Consider the following 25073-nt stretch of genomic DNA (forward strand, 5'->3'; position numbering starts at 1 on the left):
CTCTCAAAGCTCACAAAACGTTGGCTTACTTCATGGAGAAACTTTTGGCTCGAGTATGAAAGTGAATCTCGAGAATGCCTTAGTGCTCGAGAACTTTCGGCATCGCTTACCACTAATTAATATATTCATCGATCCAATCAAACAAGGCACTTTCTTAGACCCATTCTCTAACTTATCTTATGATCCTCTTCTAATTTGTGATGTTGATGGTTCTAAAAATGACTCGATCAACACCATCCTTGGAAATTTGTACGAATGATCAACATATGAAGCAAACTAAAAGGAAGTCGAACATGAATTAAGTGGACTTGATAAATAAAATAAATAATCAATTATGAAGCCAAGAGAGAGAGAGAGAGAGATAGAGAGAGAGAGAGAGAGAGAGAGAGAGAGAGAGATTAAAAGAAAGAGTCATTATGTTTTATGAGAAATATAGAAAACTAATAAAAGCTATACCCATATGTAGCAAATGACACCCAAAAGTACACGGATTGATACGCCGATGGTGACACTCCCGGTGGCCTTCACATCGTAATTGAAATTTCAGCCACCGTCGTCTTGCATGTCTCACCTGCTCGCTCTCTGATTGGACACATCACAATCCGGCCCACCAAAGTCACCTCACGTCTCCGGTGACGTTTCTAAGAAAGAAAGCTTAAACAAGAGAGAGACAGAGACAGAGAGAGGGATGCCAATAACCCGTCGACCATAACACTTACTGAGAACAGAACCCAAACATTTCGGGCTCGTATCCGTCAATATGTCTCGATGAGAAGGCCATGTTGTTCGTTGATGTTATATCTTAACACATCACATGGATCCTACTTAGCCTTCTTCGTTCGCTCTCCTCCATCGCCGAACTATGCTGTTCGTGTCAGATAGATCGTAGCGGTCTCTTCTCTCTTCGTTGCCTCAGTTCATGGGAGGATTTCGACCATCTTTTAAGGACGATTCGTGGACAACGTGGCGACTCTTCCGCCGCGAGAAATCTTAATCGACGTACGTAAACTCGGTCAGAGGACGAGGAGGAGCTAAGCGGCCGAACGGGACGGACTTTGAGAGAAGACCACCGATTCCACATCTTAATGGCGCGAGATTAACATGGCGAGACTCCTCTTTTAACTCTCAGGGAGATGTGGACGGTGATCCCGACGTTGTTGTCCCTCCTGCCTCGCTCATGGCGAGGAGAACCCAAGCGAGCGAGCGAGCGACCGAGCCAATGCCGACGACGGCCCTGTCCACGCTGTAGAATCTGACTTTTCCTCCACGTAAACAATATGACGAGTTCTTACATGGCTCAAAATTGACTCGATATCTTTAACCTCTCGGATAATTATAATCTACTCGATTTATATTATATTATAAATTACGAAACACTTTACGTATTATATACTTATCATTTAATGTCATCGATCAAACTAAGTCATGGAGGTTCGGTCCTTCCGGCGTTGCCTTTAACAGTATGCGACTATTCCTATTACTGCGTTCGAGCAGGGAAGAAAAGTCAAAAGTCTTCTCATCTCTCTCGCCTCGTTAGGTCGACGCTAGTGGCGGGTGATATGCGGCAGTCCAATTTTGTTCCACGCATTCTTTTCACGTGCCTTTTCTTTTACTCCCACGTTTCGTATCCTTACGCGAGATTAAACCTCACGTGACGATAATACTTTTTTTTTTTTACCTCTTGATTTTGTTTTAAAAAGGTCTTTAATTAATTAGAAAGCTAATATGATAAAAGTTTATAACGAGATATCTCATAATATAAAAATAATATATGAGAGATGTTATGGGAAGAAATTGACATCCTGATCAGTTCAACGCGTCATCAAAATAAAAACGCAACTTCCTGTATATTATCTATTTGAAAATCAAGATTGTAAAAAAAAATTGATTTAATCTTTTCGATGCACAGATTAGTAATCCGAGATATATGAGTATTACATGAGTTATAAAAAAAATAATCCCCCCCTTTTATAAAATAAATAAAAATATTTTAATTATTTAAAATAATTCATCGTTGAACTCTTATCTATACAGACGACGGTTCATAATCATTTGTCTTGGACTCTTACATATATGGACGGACGAATAATAGATAATTTTTTATTTTTATTTTTAATTTGGATATTATGTGATGATCATATGTATTAGTTATCGGTATACTCTAAAAATATAAAAAAGAGATTTGATTCTTAGAGAAAAAGTATGAATCCTAGCAGCAAGACAAATGAACATTCATCATCTCACATGATTTAGAAATTTTAAATATTTTATTTTCAATTATTTAATAACCGTAATAGAAAATAAATATATAATAATTTAACCTTGGGTCGAAAATATGTATAGCGTAGATTACATGTACGTATTGCAAAGCAGAGAACGCACTTAGGAGGCGGGAAGAATCCACGTGACCGATTCCTCTTTCCCAGGTCAGAAGGTGGAACGCCACCGCTTGGCTTATCTGACCTGAGAAGTCGGCGCCGACGAAAGTAAACGCTGTCGGCTCCGCCAATAGAATCTCCCACACAAGTCAAGAAAAGGGTCAAAACCCCTTTCTTTCTTTCTATTTTCTTTCCATGTAAGTGATTTTTTATTTACAAAACATACAATTAATTACTTTTTGTTTTTGTTTTCTCCACGGAAATGTTGTTGTTTCCATGTCATTAGAGTCCTTTCCTTTGTCCAAATCTCAGTAACCATTAAAATTGAGCAGCGCAAGCACTGATGCCAATAGATGCTGTCCTGTTTTCCTTCCACAGGTTGCGGTCAAAGTTTTGGCGATGAACAATCCCCGGATCTCAAAACACAGAAAGTCAAACAGTTTACTTTGTCATTTGTCAACTCCTAAAATATAACGCCCTCAGATTTCCTCCTAAGAAAGCAGGAAATCATGTATTGGTCATGGAACACCTCAACCACAAACTTAGCATTTCTGTCACAGGAACTTCCTCCTCCCATACCGCCACCCCGGGTTGACTTTCTTGGTCTTGAATCTTCCCCCAATCTCTCGCCTCTTCTATATAAACGCCCATTCCATTCGTCAACCCCCAGCGATATATCCTTCCCTTCGATTCCATCCTACCAAGAAAGGAACCCAAAATCTCTTCCTTGCCTCATCTGTTAAGATCCTAAAACTTCCCTACAAAACCTCGCAGTGGAATTCTTCCTGTACCTTCCTACCTGCTGTCTTCGATGGAGGGAGTGGAGATCCCTTCCTACTTTCTTTGTCCTATATCGCTGGAGATCATGAGAGATCCGGTGACCCTGACGACCGGCATCACCTACGACCGCGACAGCATCGAGCGGTGGATCTTTGACAGGAAGCAGAGCACATGCCCGGCCACGAAGCAACCCCTGGAGGACCGAGAGCTCACCCCGAACCACACCCTCCGGCGGCTGATCCAGGCGTGGTGCACCCTCAACTCCTCCAACGGCGTCGATCGGATCCCGACCCCGAGGCCCCCCATCGACAAGGAGCAGATCGCCAAGCTCCTAGAGGACGCCAGACTGCCCCAGTTCCGGCTTGGCTCCCTGCGGGAGCTTAGGACGATCGTCTCCGAGAGCGACAGGAACAGGCGGTTCGTCGAGGCCACTCCCGGCGTCGTCGACTTCTTGGCTTCCGTCATAGTCAACTACGGATCGGAAGGAGAAACCAGTGATCGCTCGGAGTCCGCGAGCGCTTGCGATGAGGCACTCGTCCTCCTTCAGACTCTTGAAATCTCTGAAGAAGGCCTACTCGATGTTTTCGTGAAGAACGGCGGCATAATGGAGTCGCTGTCGATGATCCTACGACGATCGAACTACCAGTCGCGGAGCAATGCGATGCTTATTCTGAATTCTTTACTCGGAGTAATCCCGCCGGCTCGATCGATCGGTCTCGGCGGGGAGCTGTTCCAGGAGATCGTGAACGTGGTGCGTGACCGCATCTCACAGCAGGCGACCAAGGCGGCACTGCATGCGCTCCTCAGACTGTGTCTATACGGAAAGAGCCGCGTCAAGGCGGTGGAAGCAGGAGCGGTGCACGCCCTCGTCGAACTGCTGCTCGAGAGCCCCCAGAAGAGAGTCTGTGAGCTGGCGTTGGCGGGCCTGGACTGGCTCTGTGGTTGCGCCGACGGGAGGGCGGAGCTGGTTCGCCACCGGGCGGCCATCCCTGCGGTGTCCAAGAAGATACTCCGGGTGTCGCAGCTGGCGAGCGAGAAGGCGGTGAGGATATTGCACTCGGTGGCGCGGCACTCGGCGACGGCGGCGGTGCTGCAGGAGATGGTGAACGTGGGGGTGGTCTCCAAGCTGTGCCTGGTGCTCCAAGTTGGCTGCGGGGGGAAGATGGAGGAGAAGGCCAGGGAGATCCTAAAGTTGCACTCCAGGGTTTGGAAGGACTCCCCATGTTTATCTCCTCTCTACAGCTCTACGTATCCGATGTCATACTGTACATGAAAGATCTCTTTTAGCTTCTTTCGATGGGCATGAAGGCATGTCCTCGAAGCCGAAATAAACCATTCAAGAGGACCCTATGAAGTGGTGGGTCCCACTTGCACGACTATTAAAGATGACGTGGTGCTTTCCTAATTCCTTTTGGCATCTGATTCTGGTTTCTGATTGGATTCCGTGCCCAGTGGGCGGTGCCCTGCCTCAGCGAAAACGGGCAGGGAGAACGTGCCCGTCGTGGCCACGCTACTGCTACTCTAGCCGTTGGATGATGGTCGGTCCCATCGGACGGATGCGGCTTTCGCGAAATCCTTAATGAGGGGGGAAACAAAGAGAGTCCTTTGAAGGCGGCAAAAGCGGGAACCTCGGAACTTTTCTCCGTCCCTCACTTCTCCGATCGACGACCTCGAGATCGAGATCGAGATCGACGTGGGGAAACATGGGGCTTCTCTCGAACAGGTACGGATCCTTATTTGGTTGTCGTTTTTGGATCGAATTTTCTCTTCTTTGTGGTTGTTTCGATCTGCTTTTGTTTGAATGATGGATGGCTTTGTTGGACTTGACAATCGGTAAACTTAGGATCGGGAAGGAGACTTTGAAGCCAGGAGATCACATCTACTCGTGGCGCACCGCTTACATCTACGCTCACCACGGTAAGATTATGCGATCCATCTTCTTCTCTGTATTTGATTGGGTTATTGAATTATAATTGCTTTGGATGGGCTCCGATGGATGCAATCATGGAATCGTTCTACTTAGTTGTATAATTTGGTACGATTTGTATGAGTTTCGTGTTTGTGTTGGATAATCGTTGGTGATATTTCACGTTTCATGGAATTCTTATCCTTCTGATAAATGACTTAATTCCCCGTAACTATGTCTAAAAGACAAATCTTGTTTGAAATCAAATCAGCGGTGGAAAGTGTGCATGATGAAATTGAACACAAGATTTTAAGCTTAATTTTCGATTCCTCCAATTGCGACTTGGATCCACTCTCTCGATGATATCTTTCTATCGAATTTCGTTGTCACGAAGAGAAGGTATATAATTCTGAGTTAGGTGGTTAAAAATGTTTCCTGTTTAGCTTTTTAAGCTTCCCCGTCTGGAAGCATCTTAAAAAAAAATTGATGTTGCTTGGAAACCTTTGCATTAGTTTCGATCACTTCTTATCGAAAGCCAGCTATATTTTTATCAGCAATATGCTTCTGGATTTTATGCTCCGTCAAGTGCTGCTGGTGCCACGGGTAGTCGATTGCTTCATCACGCACAAACATGGTGAAACGTTTTTCGACATGGCTTGTGGCCTTATATTCTGCTGCGATCTCTTTATTTTAGTTTCCTTGTCATTTTACGTGTTCCTGATCTTTCATCGAGCCATGTTTAGATCAGTGAATAGCATAGGGTGGTGTTACTATGAGCTTAAGAGGATAGTTATCTCTTGTATGTTAATGTGTTTGTTCCATACATGTTAGAATTCTTTATCGTCTAAATAAAACTATCCAAAAGTGATATTACAATAAGTGAAGAACGATTTCCACTGTATTTGTGAGGTCATCATATATCAATTTTGGAGATATATATCTCTTGTCAATTCTGTATTATCGTGCAATATGATAGATTCGACTGATAGTGCATTGCTTTCTTTCTACGCTAAGCCATGATCTGTGATATTAGTGAATTTATTCAGATTCGACTGATAGAGCTTCGGTCTGTTCAGTCTTGACAATTCTTCATAAAATTATGGAAGTTCCTATTATTAAATGTATCCACTTTCAAGTTGAAGAAATAAATTGTTGACGCAAAACTGAAGTACCAATGTTTTACAATTTACTCATAAAGCTTAGGCTTGATGTTTCAACTTACGATCTCGAGGAGGACAAGGATCAAGGATAGGATAAACGAATTAGGGACTATAGTTTGTTGAATAATACATTGGAGAGACATTTGATGGTTATAAGTTTGACTAATTAATTACTTTCTGACTTTTGAAGTTGGCCTTCATCGACTTATAAATGTATTTGATTACCGTAAGCTAGTTTTGTCAAATTGTCGCTAGGTGTTGGCCATCATCATCAACCAACTGGGTGACCTTCCAATATGAACTTTTTTTCAGCGTCGCTGTTCATGTTTTTAGTTCCATCAAGTTTTCTCTAGTAATTTAGCATCTGAAACTTGTTTGTTGGTTATGCACCTAAGCTTGAACAAATCTACTAGTATCAATTGCCTCATCAATTGTTCATGTTTTTAGTTCCATCAAGTTTTCTCTAGTAATTTAGCATCTGAAACTTGTTGGTTATGCACCTAAGCTTGAACAAATCTACTAGTATCAATTGGTTGGCAATGTGTTTGTTTGAATTATAGTACCTGATATTAATTAGAAGAAATGTTTATATAATTTTTTCTATCTAAATTAAAAACAACAGGTATCTATGTCGGTGATGATAAGGTGATCCACTTCACAAGAGGAAGAGGCGAAGAGGTGGGAACCGGAACTGTTCTAGATGTGTTTCTCAGTAGCTCCGGACCCCATAGAGCCCCCTGCTCGACATGCACCAATCAAGCATTGGAGTCGCGTGGAGTGATGTCTTCTTGTCTCAATTGTTTCCTTGCTGGCGGGGTCCTATACCGCTTCGAGTATGGGGTCAGTCCTGCATTGTTTATTGCCAAGGCTCGAGGTGGAACATGCACCCTCGCAGTTTCTGATCCATCTGATATGGTCGTCCACCGAGCCAAATACTTGCTTAACAATGGTTTCAGATGCTACAGTGTGTTCAAAACCAACTGCGAGGATTTTGCCATCTATTGCAAGACAGGTATTCTTGTGGCAGAGCGAGGAGTAGTCGGACAAAGTGGACAGGCAATATCAATAATCGGTGGGCCACTCGCTGCTGTCCTCTCGACACCGTTCCGCCTCATCACGACCAATGTGTATGGAATGGCGGTGACGGCCGTCGGAGTTTATTGTGCCAGCCGGTATATTGCAGACATTGGCAACCGCATCGATGTGGTTCGGATTCCTGTGGAGGAACTCACGGCAGGACTAGCATCTGGAAGGGTTAGGATGGCGGAGGGTGGAAATCATCTGACTCTGCCTCAATGACAGGAAGGAGGGTAAATCTAATTGCCTCCGCATACTTTCTTATTATTATCATCATATGGAACGAATCATTCCTCGCCCTCCTTAGTTTGATTCTGCAGTCTGGCAGATACAAGTTCTAATAATAATGTGTGTCTTCCTGCCAATCACATCATATATACTGTTTGATGAAATAGAGATGACTGATTATGGCTTCACTTGTCACGGCACTATCGTGTATATCTCTATTTCTTTGGCCGCCGAATATGTCAGAACGGATACTGTTGATCTATATATTATTTTTTTGCTTGATAATTTCCTTGCAAATATGTTATGCTGGCAGCGTAATAAAATGTGTCCGACATGGTGGAGTGATGGTGAATCATCTTTGGTGTCTTGAAAATAAGTCATCTACGGTTAGGATATTATATCCCATTATTATTTGTATATGGAAATATAAAGATATAGATGAGAAGAGATTTGACATGTATAAGGTCCCATTGCTCGGTCTTGACATGCTAAGTTAGGCTTGTCACCTCATTCATGTGAATGGTAATTATAATGTCTCATTCTTGTGATGCATGTGAGGCATCTTTTGTATATGATGAAACAGCACTAATGATACCCACCACCAATAACATGATTAAGTCATTTATCAGGTAAGACATTAATTATGTCAAACATCATTGGCATGTCAAAACACAATGGTGGCACAAATTATATTAGATCTACGATTAAATGTTACATTCATGTGAACCACCACGTCATATCACCTCATATACCGAACTAGTTTGACATATCGACCAAGCATCACACCCATATTAACATGACTTGATATTTACGTTTCATTAAATAATTATATATGTAATATTTTTTGATTTATTTAAATAATTAAATACAACTCAAAGTCTCTGACTCCTTTGAAGATTAATCCCAAACAAACAAAAAGAGGTTGATGTTTAAGTTTCATATAATGAATGGTCTGATGACGTAGGAAGTCACGGACGAGTGGCGGCCACGTTGTCTCACCTGTGCCGACCCACATCGAGTTGGATGCTTGGGTCCAGAAAGCTCTACACAATCAATAGAAAGGTTCCTTCCTTGTTGTGCACGGGTCCCACATCGAGCAAGAGACCAAAATGGCTGCACCCACCCAAGACACGTCGACAACGTCTTCTCTGCTGCATAATTACGTTCCCACTCTTGTCTCTGTCGTCTCAAATATAAAGATCATGACTTATGTTGATCATGCCACGCATGACCTTCCGATTGTGATCGTCACCTTTCGACTTTTGGCGGGCTAATCCTCGTTATTATTATCATTATCTTCATGTGGATAGCATAAGTGGGCCACGTCAGGATAGTTAATCGCGATTAGGAGTTCCTTCTCGGCCGTTGTCGTTACATTCTTCTTGACCATAGACACAAGTCACGAATCTCTCCTTCCCTCCCTCCTTTTTCCGGCGTCCTCCGTGGACCACGTTTCCGTGTGGTAATCTACTGTCCGCTGGCATCTCCTATTTCTTGGTCTTCGGGGAATTTGATGTCTCCATTGTTCTCAAATTTAGCGTAAAGATCAGATTTTGACGTGAATTGTGGCGCAGAACCTAGTGGAACCCAATAAACGCCTGTCGTTGGCTCTGAAAGTGGTGGTGTTCTTGATTTGGATCACTCCGGGGGTGATGCTCTCTGCCCTCTTTTGGTGGTCTCAAAGCGAAAGGGATAGGAAGATTCCCAGTGAGGTGATGCCACTCACAGATATGGCCCTTTACTTTTGTTCCGAAAGCGGAGATTAGGGCTTTGTGAGTACCTCTTTTCTTCTCAGCTTCTATACCTTGGCGATGTCTTTTTCTTTCTGTGCCGATTTGGGAGTGAGTTCTAATTTCCGCTAGAACATGATATGATTTGTAGTAATTTTCTCTACTTTTGTTGTTTCCTTCCTTCTGTTTGTCTCAATATCCACTCTAAATTCACAGAGCGGCTTTGGGAATTTGGGTGGATGTTTGTCTTTTGAAGATAATTGTCCTGAAGGAGGAGATTCGGATCCGTGAGTACACTTGCTCCTCTTGTTCCTTGGGATGATTTGCTCGATTGGTGCCCATCTGGGATCGAGATGTTGTCCTTGAGCAGAATGGCGTTGGGAAACTGCATCAAGATCCTGTCTTTATCCGTTCTTCTCGGCCTCGTGTCGGTGGCCTTTGCGACCACCAACCACGGCGACTTCGCCGTGCTTGATGAGTTCCGGAAAGGGTTGACCAACGCCGAGCTCCTCAAGTGGCCCACGAACAACGAAGATCCTTGTGGCCCTCCGCTCTGGCCTTATGTCGTCTGTTCAGGCTCGCGAATCACTCAGATCCAAGCCAAGAACCTGGGGTTGATCGGGACTCTCCCACCGGGCTTCAACAACCTCTCCATGTTGGTCAATATTGGCCTCCAAGGGAACAAATTGACTGGAGCCTTGCCATCGTTCAAAGGATTGTCTAATTTACAGTATGCTTTCCTCGATTACAATCAGTTCGACTCCATTCCCGCGGACTTCTTCGTCGGACTCGATAGCTTGCGGGTTCTATCTTTGGATAAGAACCAACTGAATCAGAGCACGGGGTGGATGCTACCATCGGACTTGGCGAATTCAGCTCAACTGATGAATCTGTCTTTGGTGGACTGTAATCTCGCCGGTCCGCTGCCGGATTTCTTGGGAAACATGCGTTCTTTAACTCATTTGAAGCTGTCTTACAACAATCTCACTGGTGAGATTCCGGCTAGTTATGAGGGCTTGCCGTTGCAGACTCTGTGGCTGAACAATCAGGAAGGTTTAGGGTTGTCCGGTTCACTCAAAATCATTACCTCAATGGCCATGCTAAATGATGTTTGGCTTCACGGGAATCAGTTTACGGGGCCCATTCCAAGTTCGATTGGCGCCGTGGCTTTCTTGAGACGGATCTGGCTCAACGATAACCAGCTCGTCGGACTCGTACCCGCTAATTTGATGGATTTGCCACAGCTCCAATCACTGCACTTGGATAATAATGCATTCATGGGGTCAATTCCTGCTGTCAGCTTCAGCGATTTTACGTATTCTCACAATTCATTCTGTCAGTCTGCACCTGGAATTCCTTGCCCGGTGGAGGTGGCAGCACTTCTGGATTTCCTTGATGCAGTCGATTACCCGCAGAATCTTGCAAGATCATGGGTGGGAAATGATTCTTGCACTGGGACATGGTTTGGCATATCTTGCTCTGGTGGGAAGGCTTCTATCATAAATCTACCACGCAATCATCTGAATGGCACAATTAGTCCTTCTCTTGGGAAATTGGATTCTCTTGCTGAAATTTTGCTTGGGAGTAACAACCTTCGTGGCATGGTCCCTGAGGAGCTGACCGGATTGAAGACATTGAAGTTGTTGAATCTTTCTTCAAATGATATTTCACCTCCGGTTCCGCGGTTCCCCCGTGGTGTGACGGTCATACTTGATGGAAATAGGTTGTTGGACAAGTCCAGTTCTACCGCATCACCTTCCGGTGGTGATACCCCGTCAGAATCACCGAGCTCGTTAGGTGGCTCATCTTTGTCTTCCAACTCGAAAATTTTGATCATCATTATTCCAGTCATAGTTGGGACTGCAGTTATTCTACTGGTCATGCTGCTTCTTTTCTGTTGGAAGAAGGGGAGAAGGAATACTCCCTGTGCACCAAGTACCATCGTTGTGCATCCTAGGGACTCTTCTGATCCAGACAATTTGGTTAAGATAGTGGTTGCAAATAATGCCAATAACAGTACAGCAGCTAGTGAACTTCGGAGTATAAGCAGCAGTAGCACTGTAGATACTCATGTGATTGAGTCAGGGAACTTAGTAATATCAGTCCAGGTTCTTCGTGCTGCCACACGAAATTTTGCCTCAGAGAATGTGCTTGGCCAGGGAGGATTCGGAGTGGTCTACAAGGGGGAGTTGCATGATGGAACAATGATAGCAGTTAAGAGAATGGAGTCTGGCGTGCTAAATAACAAAGCTTTGGAGGAGTTTCAAGCAGAAATTGCTGTTCTTTCAAAGGTACGACACCGTAATTTGGTGTCTATACTGGGGTACTCTGTGGAAGGCAATGAAAGACTTATAGTGTACGAGTATATGCCTCATGGGGCTTTAAACAAGCATGTTTTCCAGTGGAAGCAGCTGGAATTGGAGCCTTTGTCTTGGAAGAAGAGGCTCAACATTGCATTGGATGTTGCTAGAGGCATCGAGTACCTTCATAACTTTGCTAATCAGTGCTTCATCCACAGAGATCTTAAATCGTCAAATATACTACTTGGTGATGACTACAGAGCAAAAATTTCGGATTTTGGACTGGCCAAACTTGCTCCTGATGGCAAAAATTCCTTTGCGACTAGACTTGCAGGAACTTTTGGGTACTTAGCTCCAGAGTATGCTGGTAAGGGCTTCGTCTCTAGCTTTGGTCAACTTATGGTGATTATGTCATTAAAACAGCAAAAGCATCAAGTATTTTATCATATATTGATTTATGTTTGGCTTGGATGCTTGAGGTTATATCATCTTCTTCTTTGAAATATTTTTGTTAATATTTGTCGACTTTAGTAATGATTCAACAGCTAAATTAGCAGAGAAAATACGAATGAGACAGTTTTCTACTGACCTGCCCTTCTGCTTGCCTTGGAATTATGAGTTGGAGAGACGGGAAAGCCTTTATTGTTGCTGTTTAAGTTTGTCGATTGTAGGTATTAGCACTAAAATACTTCTAATGACTTGCTTAGTGATGTTTCTTTTTATACTTCTAATTCATAATCCAAAAAATGTCTTTGTGTGAAATCCATGTTTCTCATTTGATACTTATTTTTTCAGACTCGAAGAAAAATAACCATTAGAGATTAGAAAACCCAGCTTCTTCAATTCCCCTTATGTGCTCATTTTAATGTCTACCTTATTACGATGTCCGCTGAAGAGATCTAAATTCAATAGTTCGCAAGTTAGTTTCGCACGTGTCAATTAATTTTTACGAGATAATGTAGGCAGGTAGGTAATTTGAAATATTTTATAATAAAATTTCACTCGAACATTTGACTTCTGACTTTCTCAGTACTTTGTATGCTTGAATACCATATCATTGTCACCTTTGTCAATGTCGATTGCAGTTTAAAGACAATATGATTTATTTACTATATGTCTTTTTGTATTTTTATGCAAAGTAATCATACTTTTATTTGAAGTGAATACTGCGACATCATACTCTTCAAATCAATCATTATGAGGATTTTTTTTTTTTCGCTTCCAACTCATTTATTGACACAAATCCTCTTGCCATGGTTGCATCAGTGACTGGGAAGGTTACGACAAAGGTTGATGTCTTCAGTTTTGGAGTAGTGTTGATGGAGCTAATAACTGGTTTAAAGGCTCTGGATGAGGATCGCCCAGAGGAAAGCCGTTACTTGGCATCCTGGTTCTGTCAAATGAAGAACGACAAGGACAAGCTCAAGAGCATCATCGATCCATCACTTGTTGTCACAGACGAGACCTTTGAGAGTATTGGTGTCATCGCAGAACTTGCAGGTCACTGCGCTGCACGAGAACCCCATCAGCGGCCTGACATGGGTCATGCAGTGAACGTGCTCGCCCCACTCGTCGACAAATGGAAGCCTGTCAATGATGATCAGGAGGAATACTTGGGGATTGACCTCTGCCAACCCCTTCTTCAGATGGTAAAGGGTTGGCAAGCAGCTGATGGTGCTTCGGACATCAGTTCATTAAGCCTTGATTACAGCAAAGGAAGCATCCCAGCCAGGCCTGCTGGATTCGCCGACTCTTTCACTTCTGCAGATGGCCGATGAATAAGTTGGTACATCTTGTGTTTCTTGATCTCTTCTTTTGTTTCTCCTGGCAAATTTCCTCCTTTTTCTTGCTTCTCAGTCTGTAAATATAAAGGATTTCTTTGTCACTGTTGGGCGCAGGTCGGTGCTGGGTGTTGTGTTTAGTTGAGGAATGCAGTTTCCTTGTTCATTTAGCTTGCTTTTGAGATGAGCTGATGCAATGGCTCTTGACATCGTTCTGACAAATTTGAGAGTGATTCATGCTTCATCAAATTGATGCAGAGAGTAGAGCAAAAAATTGATATATATTCTCGATCAATCGATGAATATATATCAGTGGTAGAAGATGATTTTTTTTTTTTTTTGGGTTCGATAAGTTCCTTGACTATCAAATTTTCATCATATCAATTTTCCAACTTCTCTATGTTGAATTAAGTTCAGTGAGCACTCATGTCATTTGTCATAAGAATCAAAGAATAGGTCTCATTTGCCCCATTACATATTATTGTCAGAAAGATAATATATCATAGATTGTGAACCTGTTTGTCAGAAAGAACAGGTCTGATTTTTCATTATTCCTATGACAAATGAAATAAAAATATCAGAAAAACACTGTAATCCAATACAAAAAAAAAACATTATTATAATAATTCATTTACTACATTACAATGTTTTCATATTATTGTTGAAAACACTATGATGCAATGTAAAAACACTATAAACATAATATCTTTATAAAATTTATATAAAAGATATATTGTGTTATAATATTTTTTTGATATTACTAAAAATATTATGCCAGTGTAAAAATACCATAATTAGACTATGATCTAATTAAAACCTCAAAAATAAAAAAAAATCTCCAATAAAGAATGCAACAGATATTAAACGATTCACATTATACTTTTAAACCCATTAAAATCTCCCACGTCGGATCTCGTGAACAGAGGACAGGAGGCGTGAGGCGTGTCATAAAGAGGACAAAGTTTGGCGTCGCGTTCGAGTACCGGTGGTGGAGTCCAGTCCTCGGCCCGCGAGGTTGGAGACGTTGACCGTGCCTCCCGCAGCCCATCCGACGTTTGACCTCACGGACCGCCCGATGTTTGACCTGTCTGTCAAGCCGTGCGCTGCTGCTGCTGCTGCTCCGCTGCCGGACCACGTTAATCCCGAGTCCCCCCATCAATGCGACCACCCTCACGCCCCACGCGCCGGAGTTGCCACGACCGGCCACGTGAGCTGCCTCGCTCCCGCGGGGCCCGCCCACGTTGCCGACGCACCCTCCCAAATCGGCCGACTTCGCCATCCGCGTCCCACGGACATAGCTTCTCTCGTTCATCGGCTCAAACAGGGTACAGTCTTTTCGGCCAATCGTTTTTCTTCCTTTCTGAGCTTTGAAATCCCGGACCCTGTTTTCGTCTCGCCATCGATCTCCACCCGACCCGATCGGGCGACGAAGTCGCGTCCAAGCGAAGCGAACTCGATTCGGCTCCAGCTCGAGTGCGAGATTAGATCCGGTCGTGACATGATTCGGATCCAAATGACACATCACCTTCTTCGTTTTAATTACATTAATGCCTGGTTTGTTTGACTCTCTTAAATGGCTTCATGGGCAAGACGTTGGCATGGTTGCAGGAAGCAGCAGCAAGTTGGCGGCATCGGGGAATGCGAGGAGGAGGCGGTAGGAGGCGGGGACACAGCTGAGTTGTTCCTGTCTCGAAATGAACACCACCACTGCAGCCATTCGGGTGAGCTGGCTGCGCTGTCCGCCAGCGTCGCCATCGGCGGAGGACCACCATCCGGCACTCCCCATGTGCTCCATGCCTTCCATCTCTTCTCCCTTTCCTCACTCGTGGCGTGAGGAAGAAGGACGAGTTCCCAATCCTCTCTATTACCAGCGACGAGAGACCTAAACGATGAATGCTTCACGTTAGATTCCATCCATGTAATGTATAAGGAGGTATGACCGAGCGTCGTCGTCCTCCTTGCAGTCGTCGTAATAAACAAATCGATATGAAAGATTTCAAGTACAATCATGCTACTGTAAGCCATGGAGCAATCACGCTGTCGATGACTCACCTGCCATCCCCGTCGATCTGCTGTGGTCGCATGCCAACCTGCATTACGATCCACTCTCGAGTTGGTATAGTCGGTGAAGACATACGTCGATCGTCGAGAGTAAAAGTCTGAGATCAATCATATCATTAGACGTCGTTGTGATCATTAAGAATTGCTGACGGGTCGGGGCTTGAGACTCCTATATTATACGTGAAACGAGTACGATTGTCTGGGACCCATCTGCGGTTATATTTGTCTGGGAACCATCTTAAGCCATGGCCTCTGGACTAACGCGGTTGGGTTCTGGTTTGAATGATCGGGGATTTTGCTGAGCGACCCTTGAGACTGTTGAGATGGCCGACTGCGGTGGTCCGATCACGACGGGACGATCGTTTCCTCTGGAAGGGAACTCCTCGCTTGGGCACGCGATGGGAGATGCTCCGTCTTCGTCCCTGCACACAGGTTCAGGTCGGGAAGCTCAACCCGACTCCTCTGACGATCAAGTTAGTGGATAGTCTTAGGGGGTTTTTGCTTTTGTTTCTCCTCCTCCTTCCCTTCCTGAGCGCGAGGGTATTTATAGGGAAGGTTACCGTTGCCTGATGTGCCCGCTTGTAGGGAGCAGGATCGTACTCTTGGTAACGTCTGCTACCGATGTTGACGTGGCGTGAAGGACCGGGCTCGCGCAGGATATTAATAGGTCTCGGTCGACGTTCCGATCAGGTTTGGCCAAGCACTGTCAGGTCAACCGAGGCGTGAGGCATCATCCGGGTGCAACTGACGTTTACTCGCATCCCATCATCATTATTGCCCTCATCATCGAGCTTGCGTAGGACGTGGCGTGGCCCGGTCGTCGTCCTGGTCTGTCTCGATCAGGCGTGTCAAGTTAAATCGAGGCGTGGATCATTATGTTAGTGGAGCTGATGTCAATGCACGTCCCATCGCCATTATTGCCCTCATCAATATTTACGTGAGTTACATGCGAACACACTTCACTCGGGCTAACCATTGTTGCGGTGGGGTTCTCTTCCCAAATATTCTCATCGCCCGCTGTAGCGGGGAATCCGAATACCTAAACTAAATCCAAACATGCATGCCGATCCATTGTGTTCCCTCTCACATGATCGCGGGGCCCACACTCGTCGCTGAGGTTGCCACGGGTCGTGGATGCTCCGCTGTGCAGCACGCCGTTTGCTGCTTCCGTCTGGCTTTAAGGTGCGTGAAATCACCTGATCGGTGCCTTCAAGATTCACACCACGCTTCCTATCAGCTTCGGGCGAGCAAAGACGAGTGGTTTTACATATCTACCCTTGCGAAGTGCCGAGATGACATAAAACACACCTTTTCCTGTAATATTAGTTTTTAGGATCAATTATCATCCGAATTAAAATATATTAACACTTATTTAATATCCGGCTTTACTCATTCAATTCGTATTAATAATTTAAAATGGCCTTTATTGTCTTTATAAATATATATCTCTTATATTTTCGAAAGCGGAGGCCACATTAATGGCAATCACAGCAGCGGAGGGCTCCGCGCTGCGGTCTGACATCTCCCTGTCTCACGGCATTACATGTCGCTCCCTTCGTTTTAACTCAACCCACCAAAAGACCCACCCCAACCCTATGGTTAGCTACTGCTCTCCTTCCCTCCCCGTCGCTTCACCCACTCGCCCTCCTATAAATTATTCCTTGCGGCAATTTAAAATTAGTGCCACGGCGAGAGTGACCGAGTGTGAGTAAAAGAGGAAAGAGAAATAAAGAGGAGAAACAGAAGAACCCAAAGCGACCAACAACCCTCGTTCCGACGCGCGAGGTGCCGAATCCCCGGCTGCATTGCCGTCCTCGATCTACATCCGTATCCGGAGAGGCGATCGGATCGTTCCCCGAGGCCAGGTTCCGGCTCCGGGGAGCTTGTTACGGCGAGAGATCGGGAGATCCGACTGCCGATAAGCATTGCGTGTTAGAAGGTGATGATTGAGATCGGCGCTTCGATCGATTTCGTATGGTGAGTTCCAATCGCACTCGGAAGTCAAGATTGATTTCTTTGGGCTTTGTTTTCTTACAGTGCCAGTTCTGGATCTCAGTGCCCTGAAATGGAAGCTGTTGTTCTTTGATTCGATGTGATCCGAGGAGCTGGAGGGGATCTGACTGATTGATCCATGGAGCAAGGCATCTCGAGTTGGGATTGAGAGACAGTAGCGACGCTTTATCTTCGAGGACAAAAAGGATTCGGCTCGCCGAAGCGGTTCTTCTTGAAGCTCGTGAAGGATCTGTTAATCTTTTCGTCGTTCCGCTTTGTGGATCGGACTCACGGAGTCGAGAATGGATAAGTATGAGATAATGGAACAGATCGGCCGGGGAGCCTTCGGTGCTGCGATTCTTGTGAACCATAAGCAAGAGAAGAAGAAGTAAGTCTGATAAACTCAGTGACCCCTTTCTGGAGTCTTCTTTGATCGATTGCTCGGTGTCTTTCGGATTTCAGGTATGTTCTAAAGAAAATCCGGCTCGCGAGGCAGACTGAGCGGTGCCGGCGATCTGCTCATCAGGAGGTCTGCCAAAGAATGAATACTTGTTCTTTCCTGCTTTTAGGATCACTAATGCCAAGCTCTCTAATTATGTCAAAGTTTGGTTTCCACAGATGGCTCTTATCGCACGGCTCCACCACCCTTATGTCGTCGAGTTCAAGGAAGCCTGGGTGGAGAAGGTCTGGAACAAGTAGACTGAGCGTATACGTATAATCTCTGCTGTCACATCATATGTCTAAACGTTGCCTCTGGATGCAGGGCTGCTATGTTTGTATTGTCACTGGATACTGTGAGGGAGGAGACATGTAAGTGCTACACTGTTTGTTCTTTTATAGTTTTTCTTCCATGTCAACATTCTGGACTTCTTTAGCCTTTAATCTATTGCGTCTGAAAGGGCTGAGTTGATGAAAAGATCAAACGGAACATATTTTCCGGAGGAGGTAATATTGATTTCTTCTGATTTTTTGGTCTACCACCGTAGGGATTTTATATAACGGTGGCATTATGATATGTTTCTTTCTACCAGAAATTGCTGAAATGGTTTGTCCAACTGCTATTAGCTGTAGAATACTTGCATTCCAACTTTGTTTTGCATCGAGACCTCAAGGTTGGTGACAAGTTTGGCAGCAGCTGGCTTTTTGTAGCTTATGCTGTTGTCTGATTTCTTCCATTGTCTTTTCTGCACCCATGTTGCAGTGCTCGAATATATTTCTCACCAAGGATCAAGAAGTTCGCCTTGGTTAGTGACTTTGATGTCTAACCATGAAGTTAGATTAGTCTTCCTCTTGTTGCATATCTGAAGTTTTCTCTTGCTGTGTTTCATGTGCAGGGGATTTTGGGCTTGCTAAAACTCTGAAAGCAGATGATCTGGCTTCTTCGGTTTGTGCTATAGATCCTTGACCTTTTTCTTTTGTTTTGAGTACACAAATCTATGATTTCTTCTGGATATGTTTGTGAAAGTGTGTTTAAGGATTGTTCGTCTTGTGATTATGAATGTTTTTTAAGAATTTAAATCTATGTATTTAATGTAGTTACTCCTCTATGATTACAGTTTTTAATATTAGTAACAATGCGTGGTGTGAGTTCACTAATATGATCTGCATGTTATAATTAATCTTTAGGACTAGTTCAAATCATCATTTCATTGTCCCAGAAGGATCAAATCTCTTCATGTACAGGGCTCTTTAAGTAACTTTGTATTTATTTGGTCACCATTTTCAAATGTTTTATTCAGTATTCCATGTTCTCCTTAAGAAAAGGCCTAGCGAATGTGCTTTCAGCCTTTCACATCTTGTATTTGCCATTTGTGGGACCTTCTTTATGATGGGTGGCTATATTGCCATAACTTCTTTTGGTCCTTGACTCCCATGCTTCTGTATGAGGAAACCCATTATATGTGAAGTTAATTTTACGAGGAGTATTACTGGTTTACTGCCATCTCAGATTTACTGTCAGTTTTTTGTTTATTCATTTTAATTATTCTCTGAACTGTAAATTGTATTACCAAGAGGCAACACCTATTTGAAAACTTTTGTTACACCACACCACGCAGATGTAATGTTTTGTCCCAAAAGAGCTATACCGCTGAGCATTATCTCAGGGAATATGGGGCTGTGTTGTATCATGTGCAACTGAACGTTACAGGAGCTGCTAACATTACAAAGTGTAGTAACTTCTAATCAGAAGTAAGTTCATATTCTTCTTTAAAATAGTGTCATCTAGTTTGTTAGGCAAATTCTGGTGTAAGAAACATCATAAGATAATAATGGTAATTGTATGAGTCTAAGATTCCCTTATTTCTCTTAGCTGTTCAAAATCTTGTGTGTACCTGATTGACTTCCTGGCTCTTTCGAGCTGAACGAGGAGGAAATGTTGGTCTTCAAGTAGCTCTTCAGATGTATGAACTTTGCATGAATGTTCCCTTTCCAACTTGGAGAAGTTATAGTAAAATTTGTATGTCAAAATTAACATCTGCCGAATTGTCTGCTAATTCTGTGTTAACTTAGCCTTGAAATCAGATGTACAATGGTTCTCTAGATACTTCCACCTTTCAAGAATTTTGCAGTAATTTGGGCTGTATATGCTTGTCATGTTACTGGAATTTTGATGAGCAGATCCTCCTTCTGTAGGTTGTTGGAACTCCCAATTACATGTGTCCAGAGCTCCTTGCTGATATTCCTTATGGTTTCAAGTCAGATATCTGGTCTTTAGGTATGATTACTTCATGAATTTGTCAGGTTGATTAAATGACTTTGATGAAGTAATGGCTAGATCCTGACTAATTTTAAATTGGTTGGTTAGGTTGCTGTGTGTATGAGATGGCTGCTCATCGACCAGCATTTAAAGCTTTTGTAAGCCTCTTGCATATTTAATTAATTGTTTTATTTGAATATTGATGCAAAAGCACAGTAAAAGAAATAAGCACCAGATAGCAATTTGTCCCTTTTATGTACAAGTGTAATGCCTTTTGTGGTATCATCTTTGCTGGTCAAAGACCTTTTTCCTTGAATGCTGACTTTTTTAATTGATCTGTTCCTGAGTCCTAGAAATGGTTGAGGAATGTTTATCTTATTGGTTTATTGCTGACCAGCCAATGTCTTGCTCTGACATTCTTTCTGCTGCAATCTCTTATTGGAAGTTTAGCCCATTTACCAAAGCTATTTATTTCATAATACTCACTACACATGTTCTTCCTGATGTTTAACCATCCCCTTATTACTATGTTTTTGTAAATTTATGAAGTTTGTGCTCAATAATTCTTAATTTAAATTTGAAACTAATTAAAAGATACAGTAATCTGTCTCTGTTTCCATCCATTTAAATTTAAGAAAGTTCACTGGTACTGTGTGATCTCTGTGCTAGAGTTCGACTTCACCCAAAATTCTAAGGCTCTTCTGGATTTTAAGATAACTAGGCACAGGTGCATTGAGGTAAATGTCACGATTTGACCTGATGGTTAGTTAATAAGCCTGAGTCACTTACCTAAATTGCTTAATCACAAGTTCTCAACCTTCAAATTCTCAGATGAAAATATAAATCTAAAATTTGACTACTAAGCCATGACCACATCTGCGAGTGTCTGTTCCTCCAATTGTCAAATTTAAATACCTTTTCTTATTCGTTTACCAATGTGCACAGACAGTTCAAGTGTGGAGCTGAAGTAATTTCTTGTTTTGACATGTTGGTGTGCTCAAACTTTTCTGGCTTTCTTGCTATTCTTCATAGTCATTATGTTGTTTCAAGTTTCAACATTGGTTGCAAGAATCACTTCCACTTTTCTTTGGTTGATGTGTCAAATAAATTTCAGGATATGGCTGGATTGATAAGCAAGATTAATAGGTCCTCTATTGGTCCACTCCCGGCTTGTTATTCTTCTTCATTGTGAGTATCACTATCATCAAATGATAATTAAATTATTTGGACTTATTAATTGTTAAGCCGTTTATATTTTAGTTTTCTGCTGACATTGTGAATCATCACACATGTGCATTTAAACATAAAATTGCAATTAATTTCAACAGAGCCTGCATTATAAGTTCTTCTAGTTGTTACTGCTCTAGTATGACACGATCTAGAACAATTTTTCAGACCATGGAACAATCTTATTTCCAGTGATGCTCATTAAAAATGTTTCTGAACTCCTTTTACCATATATGAGACTTCCTGAGAAGTTATATTTGGACAAACATGGGATTATATTCTTCACTGAATACTTGTTTGCTGTTTGCTAAGAATGGACTTATTAATACACAGTTCATGCAGGAAAGCAATCATCAAAAGCATGCTGAGGAAGAATCCAGAAAATCGGCCAAGTGTAAGTCCTTTAAATTGTCCTCTCCATTTGTAGCAAATTATCTGTTTGTGTGTGCAAGCCCTTGATGATAAGCATCTATTCATAACATAATCTAAAAATTCTATGATTTAACCCAATCAGGCATCTGAAATTCTACAACACCCTTATTTGCAACCATATGTCATTGAACACCGTCCATGCCCAGATCCTTCAAGTGTAAACCAGTCACCAGAGATGCCCATCTCCACTTCACATGGAAGTCAGAAGAACATGTCTGAAAGCCAAAGCAGCAGTGTTTCCAGCAGTGACAAAGATAGTTTACGGTCAGGTGACCATAACATTTCTGGTCCAACAGCTGATTGCCAGCAAAAGACAACTGGAGCAGACAGCGCTTTAACTGATGTTTTAGCTCCCAACGCATATACGCCACCAGTGGATGCCATACATGGTAATGAGGTCTCCAAAGCTGCTATAGAGAGAAAAAGTTCATCAAAGTTCATACATGTTGATCAGCAGCCAAAACTTGAGTCTAAGCAGTCAAAAACTGTAAATAACATTCTCATGGTTCTAAAAGAGGAGGGAAAAGCAAGAGAAAGTTCTCCTATGAGAGCAACCCGTGTAAGAGTTGCTAGTGGTTCCAATCACAAGACTAACCCAGAACCGACACCTAAATTGTCTAAGCCTGTTAGCACCACTTCAACATCGAAGCCTAATTCAGAAGGCCAGGCTCATGAACCAATCCAAACTAATAGGGACCCCACAAAACGTGCTTCCAACCATAACTCTGGCATAGATCCATCACAGGGGACGTCCAAGCCTATTAGCGCCTGTTCAACTTCAAAGTCTAGTGCAGAAGGGCAACCCGATGAGCCTCCCAAGACTAATGGTGATTCTGAAAAGCATGTCCAAGCATCACACAGATTTAAGCAACTGGTAAGTGAAGCTTGTGAAACTTGGAGGTATTTCTTTATAATTTCAATCTATGATTCATTTGTTATATGTTTCAGTTACCAGTATCCGAGCCTTGTTCGAAGACTAAAGTCAGGTATGATGGTGTTTCGCCACCAGATCGTGTCAAATATATTGCAGAAGATAATATTTCTCCCAAGACAAGGCAAAGGACCCCACCGTCCAGCATCTCTAGAAAGCCTACTGTACCTTCCAAGAAATCTGCTGGAGTTGATCATTGTCCAGTTGAAAATGAGATCAAATGTGTTTCAGCCAACCTAACTCAGGAGCCTGATAGTGATGTAAACAAAAAATGTTGTCACCCGATGAAAGTCAACAGTCAATCAGAGGATGTTCCTCTAGATCCTTCAAGAGAGATGCAGATTGAAACGGGTGATTCGAATGCTCCACCTGTTTCAACTCAAGATTCTCCAAAACCAGTTCTCAAGGAGCAGAACATGTTATCCTCGAACACTACAGCTGATTCTGCTGAGAAAATAGTGCTCCCTGAAATTTCTGAATCTAATCCACCAATGCCTTTGTTATCATCAGGTACATATCCAAGCCTCGATGATTCAACAGCAGAGGGTCATGAGCATGACAGCGGACCTATTCTGAATTCGAGGTTCAGTGCAGTGGACTTGCAGAACAGCACTTCAAGTAATGAAATGATGAGTTTGAGTTCACTCCAAGAGCCAACCTCTTCAATCTCTGATCAAGATGTTGTTTACAAGGATGATCTTTCTTTGAATAAGCCCGATCAGCATCAAATGGTCACTCAAACTGGTGTCGACAGGTTTACTGTCAGGGAGCTCCTATCTTCCATAGCAGATATCGGGACTTTTGTTTCAGCAACACCTAAGAACTCTCCTATGGAAAATATACCAGCTACGAATCAGATGTCGGAAAAACCAGCAGCACCTCATCTAACCCCGGTTTTTGATGATGTCATACATGTCATAAGGCACAGCAGCTTTCGTGTTGGTGGTGACCAGCCTATCTTAGAGAACAAGGAGAAGAGCGTTCAGAACATCGATGTGGGAAAGTTATTGAACGTGGTGCAGGATGAGGTTGATATGAGAAAGATGCCAAATAATTTGAAGCCTGCCGGATTCATTGAAACCGTGAAACCTAAGACGAATGCTTCAGAAAGCGGTATCAAGGAGAAGCCAAGTAGCCCAGAGACGGCAAAATCAAGTTATAATACTACGGAGGTTAGATCAGCTTCATCGGAACACGTCCTCAGGTCAAAGGAGGAGGAAACTCCAGTTAAAGAAACATTGGATGTGAACTCCTTCAGACAGAGGGCAGAAGCACTCGAAGGGTTGTTAGAGCTCTCGGCGGATCTTCTGCAGCACAATAGGCTGGAAGAACTTGCGGTGGTCCTAAAACCTTTTGGGAAGGATAAGGTTTCCCCACGAGAAACTGCAATTTGGTTAGCCAAGAGCTTCAAGGGGTTGATGAGTGAGACGACATGAGGATTCCATCCTTCTTCTGGGTAGTTTTTCCTGCATTTGTGTCAAGAAGGAATCTATATCTTGCAGTGCTTACCCCTTTTTCCACATTTTTTTCTTCAAGATTCTTTGTTTTAGAAAAAAATGGTGTATATAGCGTGAAATGTGAACAAAATAAGACATTGTTTTTTCTTTTGGGTAGCAAGGAACCATGGATGCGTGTAATGACAATTGCTGTAATGTTCTGTAATGAGGTTCTTTACTTTTCTTCCCATGTGTATGAAACACTCCGCATCAAGTCAGCACGAACGTTTTCCACATTCCATTTCATGTTGTCCCATGAACCAAAAGAAGTTGTTTCTTGGTAGAGGTGAGGAGATCCCAATGCACTCTCGTGAGATGAATTAAACGTCGTAATTTATTTTAGACCTCTTTCATAAAAATTCCGAAACATGTTTTTAGGAAACAAATGATAAAAAATATACTTTCAGCCAATGTAGATAATAGTATAAGACAAACAAACAATTTAAGATTATCTTATTAGTCTTATTCTTACGTGGATAAGATGTTAATAAGAAAACGTTGAGACAGTTAAAGATTATCTCTAAATTTTTTAGAATTAATACTTATAAATATTAAGTTTTTAATTTAGATGTACGAGAGATCAAGTTAAAAAATCTTTTTGATATTCAACCTTGAGAGCCTAACGTTTTTATCTTGGATATGCTTTAAATAATCCTGTTTGAATCAATTGATATTGATGTAAAATTGTTTGTTCTCTCGGTTCACTCATAATTAGATATGCATATTCGGTTTATTGAGGAAAGACGAGGTGGATAAAACGCTGAACGGATCGAATGATTCGGATGAACGAGACAGGAGATTCATTTCTCGTTGGCAACGATGTTAGGTTCATTTCACCGGATCGGACGGCAGCCAATCAGCTAAAGACATAAAGCGACCGATGGGATGTTTCTCGT

General features: G+C 42.8%; 4 protein-coding genes across 7 annotated transcripts; all 4 read left to right on the plus strand.

The window, feature by feature from the left end:
- Window positions 1-3069: 3069 nt before the first annotated feature.
- On the plus strand, window positions 3070-4616 carry LOC103999464 (E3 ubiquitin-protein ligase PUB23-like). The gene has a single exon (XM_009421218.3). The coding sequence runs from the start codon at window positions 3190-3192 to the stop codon at window positions 4429-4431; it is 1242 nt and encodes a 413-aa protein (XP_009419493.2). The 5' UTR covers window positions 3070-3189; the 3' UTR covers window positions 4432-4616.
- Window positions 4617-4725: 109 nt separating this feature from the next.
- LOC135593989 (protein LEAD-SENSITIVE 1-like) lies at window positions 4726-7814 on the plus strand. The gene is made up of 3 exons (XM_065084387.1): window positions 4726-4881; window positions 5002-5075; window positions 6847-7814. The coding sequence occupies exons 1-3, from the start codon at window positions 4862-4864 to the stop codon at window positions 7521-7523; spliced, it is 771 nt and encodes a 256-aa protein (XP_064940459.1). The 5' UTR covers window positions 4726-4861; the 3' UTR covers window positions 7524-7814.
- A 1085-nt stretch (window positions 7815-8899) lies between these two features.
- On the plus strand, window positions 8900-13506 carry LOC103999380 (receptor protein kinase TMK1). 2 transcript variants are annotated; one of them, XM_009421137.3, is made up of 4 exons: window positions 8900-8991; window positions 9104-9301; window positions 9476-11926; window positions 12826-13506. In XM_009421137.3, the coding sequence occupies exons 3-4, from the start codon at window positions 9613-9615 to the stop codon at window positions 13335-13337; spliced, it is 2826 nt and encodes a 941-aa protein (XP_009419412.2). In that variant the 5' UTR covers window positions 8900-8991; window positions 9104-9301; window positions 9476-9612; the 3' UTR covers window positions 13338-13506. The 2 variants fall into 2 exon arrangements, with proteins under 2 accessions (XP_009419412.2, XP_009419413.2); XM_009421138.3 differs by lacking the exon at window positions 8900-8991 and having other exon boundaries at window positions 9001-9370.
- Window positions 13507-17096: 3590 nt separating this feature from the next.
- On the plus strand, window positions 17097-24355 carry LOC103999381 (serine/threonine-protein kinase Nek5). 3 transcript variants are annotated; one of them, XM_065084389.1, is made up of 15 exons: window positions 17097-17340; window positions 17439-17781; window positions 17856-17922; window positions 18012-18077; window positions 18157-18203; window positions 18293-18338; window positions 18425-18505; window positions 18595-18637; window positions 18728-18777; window positions 20028-20109; window positions 20200-20249; window positions 21206-21279; window positions 21661-21712; window positions 21833-22624; window positions 22699-24355. In XM_065084389.1, the coding sequence occupies exons 2-15, from the start codon at window positions 17696-17698 to the stop codon at window positions 24115-24117; spliced, it is 2955 nt and encodes a 984-aa protein (XP_064940461.1). In that variant the 5' UTR covers window positions 17097-17340; window positions 17439-17695; the 3' UTR covers window positions 24118-24355. The 3 variants fall into 3 exon arrangements, with proteins under 3 accessions (XP_064940461.1, XP_064940460.1, XP_064940462.1); XM_065084388.1 differs by having other exon boundaries at window positions 17107-17378; window positions 17458-17781; XM_065084390.1 differs by lacking the exons at window positions 17097-17340; window positions 17439-17781; window positions 17856-17922; ... (4 more) ...; window positions 18595-18637; window positions 18728-18777 and adding an exon at window positions 19446-19583.
- Window positions 24356-25073: the final 718 nt, after the last annotated feature.

Source organism: Musa acuminata, chromosome BXJ1-9, assembly GCF_036884655.1.
Source record: "Musa acuminata AAA Group cultivar baxijiao chromosome BXJ1-9, Cavendish_Baxijiao_AAA, whole genome shotgun sequence".
NCBI classification, from domain to species: domain Eukaryota; kingdom Viridiplantae; phylum Streptophyta; class Magnoliopsida; order Zingiberales; family Musaceae; genus Musa; species Musa acuminata.